A 6598-nucleotide genomic window follows, 5' to 3' on the forward strand; every position below is an offset into this window, starting at 1 on the left:
CTTCCAACTCTCTGTTGTCTGATACATTTCTTATAAAGGCTTCCCTGATCGCGTGAGAGCAGATCAAAGCAAGTTTGATGGTTACCAGAACAACAGATCTAATTAAACCATCATCAAAAGCGATGGCTCATCCTTCCAGTAAGGAGCGCCTGTGACCGTAAAAGCGGGCCAAAGCTTCCAGGTCAAGAGCACTCCTAATGCTTATTAAAGCATTCCTAAAGAGCACTCCTCGTCCCTTCTGCAAACCATCAAAGAGTGTCTAAATATTATAAGCAACACACACACACAAAGTATATGTTTGAAAACATAATACAAAATACAATCCCTAATATGTGAATAACACGTTGTATAAGTGTGTTTAAATAAGTGTAATATAGGTCTAGATTGACATAAAAGCATTAAAATAATAATTTCTATATCAGCAGGTCAAGGTAGATTGGAGACTGTAAGGTTGTGGCAGGGGAGAGCAAGGCCAGACAACATTGGACAGTTGTGTGTCGAATGACTGATGTTGTCAAGAAGAGAAAAAGAGTAAAATCAGATAAGAAAACTAAATGGTGGAAGATGAAGAAGAAAGAATGTTGTGAGAAATTCAGAGAGGAGCTGTTAAAGGCTCTGGGTGGTAAGAAAGAGCTTCCAGATGACTGGACTACTACAGCAACAGTAATTAGAGAGATAGGTAGGAAAGTACTTGGTGTGTCATCTGGACAAAGAAGGGATGATAAGGAAACCTGGTGATGGAATAGTGAAGTGCAGGAACTATTCAGAGAAAGAGGCTAGCTAAGAAGAAATATGACAGTGAGAGGTCTGAGAAGACAAGACAAGACTACAAGGAGATGGGACGTAGACTAAATATGGAGGTAGCTAAAGCAAAGCAGAAGGCGTATGATAAATTGTATGGGAGGCTGGATACTAAAGAGGGTTAGAAGGACTTGTACCAATCGGCAAGACAGAGGGGTCAGGCTGGAAAGGATGTGCAGCAGGTTGGGCTTGTTAAAGATGGAAATGGGAATGTTCTAACAAGTGAGGAGAGAGTGATGGGAAGATGGAAGGAGTATTTTGAGGAGCTAATGAATGAAGAGAATGAAAGAAAGAAGAGTAGAGGTCATAGAAACTGTGAACCAGGAAGTGGGAAAGATTAATGAGGGTGAAGTTCGGAAAGCTCTAAAAAGAATGAAGAAGGAGAAGGCAGTAAGACCTGATGACATACCAGTGGAGGTTTGGAAATGTCTTTGAGAGATGGCAGTGAGGCTTTTGACTTAAATATTCAATGGCATATTTGAGGGTGAGAAAATGCCCGAGGAATGGAGAAGAAGAGGGCTATTTATTTTTAAGCTCAATATTTGTGAAATGGACAGAGTCATAACCATTTTCATGTTTTTTAAGGTGATTTAGCGGTTCAAAGGAATGTCTTCCACTGACTGTTTACCTTCAGCTCAGAAACCTGCGAAGCAATGTGCCACATCAGACTCTCACTGAGAAACTTCATACCATACGGCCCCAACAGCTCTGACAGTGAACGCATTTCTGTTAAAAACAAAGACAAATAAAACATATATAAATCAATGATCCTAAAAATGTAAAACAGTGGACATTCATAAAAGATGTTAGACCAGGGCTATCAACAAGAATGCTCAGGGGGCCACAGTTTCTGAAAGCTACCAACTCGAGGGCCGGACATCCAGCGATTAACACGGTTATGTAAATAAACCAAAGTTTACAATGCTCTGTTACCTTTTAAATTTGTTTGTTTTATTGCATTGAATCATAAATGCAATGAACAGACACCCACCCCCCATCCCCCCACACCCAATTATTATTTTTTTAATGAAGTGGGCCAGATTGAAGTCACCCGGAGGCCATTTTTGGCCCGCAGGCCACCAGTTGAATAGCCCTGTGTTAGACCATCCTACAAAGCTGTTATTTTCTTTTATCAATACCAGGAAACGCTTCAGACAGATTTAGTGGATCTTTCTGTACCGGAGATGTCGGAGTATTCCTCAGCGTTGAACGTCAGCTCGTTCTCAGTGGGCAGGTTGACGAAGGCCTTCATGGCAGGAAAATAAGCAATGTGTCCGTTACTGACCTGACGAAGCAACGTCTCCAAGTACCTACAGACAAACAAAATTTGGTTTAAGCCTCATTTCGGTAAGAGCATATCTTTGTTGAATTTTGTGAAGGGTGAAGTCTGGCACACCAGTTTGTGTATAAGCTGGTTATGGTGGGCTCGCCGTGGCTGTCCAGGTGCTGCGTCTGCTGCAGGAGGACGTTATTGAAAACCCGAGTGATGTCGATGGTGACGTAGTTCTCAATGGACTGCAACACTGTCATGTAGGCTCGGACACTGGTCAGCAGCTCGCTGGGCTTGGCTATCTCCTGCGTGGCCTGGTTGTACATGGTCATTCCAACGATAGACCTGGAGGCAGGAGAGGAGGGGATTGAAGAACAGACATGGAGGAAAATCCCATCACAGCATGAATCTCTGAAAGTCTTACTCTAGTATTTACTGCAATGTGGGAAAACAGCATTCTACTTCAAGTCAATGTTTTAAAATATGTTTTAACAATTGAAAAAAAAAAAGATTTTCTGTTCTTTACTGGCCTTAAAACACTAAATTTCACTTCAAATGAACAAAAACACGACATTTTACACAGTGCTATTACTGCAGAAAATCTAAATCAATTTGCAGGAAGCAAGTACTTTATCAGTAGGACTTTATCGGTCTTCAGTGGTTGTGGAGGAAGTTTGGCCCACTCTTTCTAACATCTTTGGGTTCTGCTCAGTTCTCAGATGGTCCCAACTCAACATGACTATCAGAATAAGGTTCTGGACTTGTTGCAGCCAACATGCTGATATCTTCTCCTGCAAACCTTCCAAACAAGCGACATGTGTCCAGTCTTTCACCAGTTGTCATGTTGTGACCATTAACCTGCTAACTGAGGCCTGAGTATTGCACAGTCTGACCTCGGGGTGACAGTACTGGGTCAATCACTCCTGGTAACACTGGCAGCTGTCTTAAATGGCTTCCATCTGTATAGAAAGATGGACTCCAAATAGTTTGGAAATGATTTTTGACCTTGCCCAGCTTGAATGGTGGCAACAATTGCTTCTTTAAAGTCATTGCTGCTGTCTTTCCACTTTGATGTTGTTTTAGCACACATCTGTAAGCTCCAGACCAGAAAACTGGCAAAACTCCTGATTTTATCCAGCTTCCTACATACTTTACTACATGAAAATCCATACTGTCCAGACATTTTCAGACATTTCCATCAAGTTGTGAGTTATTTATGTGAAAACGTCTGATTTAGTGTATTTTACCATGTTTGTACAATGCTACCATTTTATTATGTACACATGGGTTTTTGTAAATGCTTGTCATCAATAAAAGTGCTTTCACTACTTATTACTGCAAGATGCTAGTTTATATTCCTTCAGCGCTTCGGTTCTCAATAGCTAGCTTTAGTAAGCAAGCTCAGGGTCAGCTTCCACAGTATTGCAGACTCTGTGCCGGTCAGTTGAGGTGAAATAGGAAGCTGAGATGCAAGGTGAAGAAAATGTTACCCATACCATTACACAAGTGGGGTGCCCGGTCCCTTTAACAGAACCAAGCACCCCGCCTACTAAACCAAACTGTGCCACCCCACCCCCCATCAGCACTGGCGTGATACAATAGCCAGTGGCAGTGCACAATACAGTACATGTGCACTAGTTATAAAGCTAAGGGCGCTGAACCCTGATGCTGAAACACCCCCCACCCCCGCTCCAAAACTGTTGGTATAAACAGCGTGCAACTCAGCTGCGTCTCTGGCACCAACTGCCACATAGACAAAAAATCACAGGGGAGATGGGCACCCCACCATGGCAAGTTATCTAGGGGAAACACTGGAAGTTCTTAGTTTACCAGTTGGTCTAAGTTCCTACTCTCACCAGTGGTCATGAACTTTGGGTAGGGACTAAAACGACAAGATCTTGGATGCAGGTGGTCAAAGTTTTCTCTACAGGGTAGCTGGACTCTCCCTTAGAGATGGAGTGAGCAGATTTTATTCTTGGCGTAGAGCTGCTGCTCCACATCCAGAGGAGCCAGGTGAGCTGGTTCAGGCATCTGGTAAGGCTGCCACCTGGACGCCTCCGTAGGGAGGTGCTCTGAGCATGTCCAACTGGGAGGAGACCCCAGGGAAGACCCAGGACATGCTGGAGAGACTACATCTCTCAGCTGATCTGAGAACACCTTGGAACTCTCCCATAAAGGCTACTGCCCCCACAACCCGACTACAGAATAAACAGAAGATAACTGATTAATAACTGATTGATTGATGCTTCAGTTATTCATTTTAATTCTTAGGAAATACTTATAAAATTCTTTTTGCACAGGCAAAATGTTTTTTAAATCAAAATCTTAAGTTTTGATCACTCCTACCCAAATAAATAAACAAATTAGTCTTTTTTTCATTCATCCTACATGGGCTTGTTTCAGCTTGTCAAGTAAATAATTAAACATTTTCCTTGATGACCTTGTTATAAAAGATGAAAAATTCTTCTCTGAGCAACTTTTAAACCACAAAGGAAGAAGTGGGTAAAGATAATGGATGGATAGACTTTATACAAAATGAAAAAGATGAGAGTTTGGAAACCCTGATGTTTTTCTATACTCAGTTTTTATTTTTTCCATACTTATTTAGACCTGGACAAGACTATAAGTGCATCTGAAAGCTGCTCAGGAACCCTGTTTCATACAAGTGTTCAATGATCAGCAACATCTGGCTGGCATTAATTATTGTTCCTTGATATGTGCAAACTTTGAACAGGGTGTCCTTTTATTTTCCCCTAATTAGATTCAGAGGTCAAAAAGATGAATATGGCTGTTATTTTAAAGGTCATACTTGGTGAATCGGATCTCCAGGTGGGAGGTGAGGTACTCTCTCGGTGTGAACGTGTGCTCCCACACCACCAGGTTGGGAACGTAGTTGATGGAGAAGCAGAGTTCAGATAACGCTGTGTGGAGTTTATCTAGACTGGAATAAAAAGAGAGAGGGGGGGGGGGGGGTGACAAAAAGGTCAAACTGGGTTTTAACAGGTAATATGAAACAAAGTCCATGTTTAAAAACACAGAATAAACAATTTACAGTCTGTTTAACAGAATAACACGAAGGTAAAAATGAGCGTTTCTTATCGTTAGGACTGTTTTCGTTGGTTGGTTCATCAACACAAACAGCTTTTTAATTAAAACAGAGCTATTTAAAGCAGCCTGCTGCAAATCAAAGCAAAATAAACTAAAAGCTCCTTAAATGTTTGATATTGGAACTGACTTGGTGACCAGAAGTCGGTTCTTCCTCATGCTCTCCACTCCTGGTTTCTCCCTCTCCGGCTCGCCTTTCTTGCCCGTCGCCTTCTTGCTCTTCTTGTTCACGGCCTGGCTGATAGTTTTAGCGCAGTGCTTAGGAAGCAGCTGAAAATGTTGACAAGCAAAAGGAAAGGAAGAAAACAAATTAAGAAACCCAGCAACTATACTTGTTAAGATAACATCTGATATAACTGGATAAAAATTTTAAAAATTCCCAGAACATCAAACTGAATGCGTCTTCCTACCTGGTCGCTGAGCGTGCACTGCTCAGTGCAGATGTCAGTGATCAGGTTTCTGGCCTGTTTGGCCATCTCATCCAGGAACATGTTGCACAGAGACAGGCTTCGATCCCCGATGTGGTGACGCTGTGGAGAAGACACAAACTGTCAAGCTAACGTCAAGCAGCAGAGGTTTGATTTGGTGGACACATTAAATACAGCATTTCTCATCTTAAACACTTTCTGGGGACTTTTATGAAATATTTGTATTTGCACCTCTTCTTCAGTGACTTTTAAAACTTTTACTCTCTTAACACTCTTCATTATAAACCACAAACTAAAAGTTCTTGGTAGGGCTTGGCAATATTTTTTTCACAAAGTAATTTCACAGTACAACCTTTTACAGTGGTGAACTCACAGACACTGATTCTCTGACCCTCGCTCCCTCACTGAAATAAAAAATAAAAATAATTAACTTTACAGCTGTTCTCTGACATGACAACAGCAGGAAAGACTTTAATGCATCCAACTCCAGCAGAGAAATGAAGACGAAGTCCAACAGCAGGACAGAGAGAGTCTTCTGACCAGTCGTCTCGGTACACTCTGGTACCATTTGATGACAATGGACCAAAATCAAACCCACTAAATCTGTTCTTACACAGTACATGTAAACTGAACACCTGACATCAGAACTCATTACAGGTAATTAAGGTTTAAAATGAATATAGCATATTTTGACCAGGAGCTTATTGAAATGACAGATTGTAAAGAATAACAACGGCTCCAAAAATACTTTGAGGAGCGACAAGACAGAAACAAAGAAACAATAAAACTGTTAGCACACCAGAATACACCACTGATCACAACCATACCAACAATTAACACGTGCATTCACTAACAACACCAACAAGTCTACCCCCGACCAACAAGTCCACCCGCTGCCCAATAAGTCCACCAAGATCAACAAGTCCACCCGCTGAACAACAAGTCCACCACGACCAACAAGTCCACCCGCTGACCAACAAGTCCACGACCAACA

General features: G+C 41.8%; 1 protein-coding gene across 3 annotated transcripts in view; it reads right to left on the reverse strand.

Moving 5' to 3' along the window:
• nckap1 (NCK-associated protein 1) overlaps nucleotides 1–6598 on the reverse strand; it is a 94255-nt gene that overhangs the window by 13608 nt on the left and 74049 nt on the right. For all 3 annotated transcript variants that reach the window (XM_037680561.1, XM_037680553.1, XM_037680545.1), the window contains 6 exons: nucleotides 5587–5706; nucleotides 5307–5446; nucleotides 4881–5012; nucleotides 2198–2416; nucleotides 1981–2111; nucleotides 1430–1527 (listed from right to left, as the gene is read on the reverse strand). In XM_037680561.1, coding sequence (XP_037536489.1) covers nucleotides 1430–1527; nucleotides 1981–2111; nucleotides 2198–2416; nucleotides 4881–5012; nucleotides 5307–5446; nucleotides 5587–5706 — 840 coding nt within the window. The remainder of the gene's footprint in view (nucleotides 1–1429; nucleotides 1528–1980; nucleotides 2112–2197; nucleotides 2417–4880; nucleotides 5013–5306; nucleotides 5447–5586; nucleotides 5707–6598) is intronic.

This window comes from Nematolebias whitei, chromosome 1 (genome assembly GCF_014905685.2).
Source record: "Nematolebias whitei isolate Nwh7 chromosome 1, NemWhi1, whole genome shotgun sequence".
Lineage (NCBI taxonomy): Eukaryota > Metazoa > Chordata > Actinopteri > Cyprinodontiformes > Rivulidae > Nematolebias > Nematolebias whitei.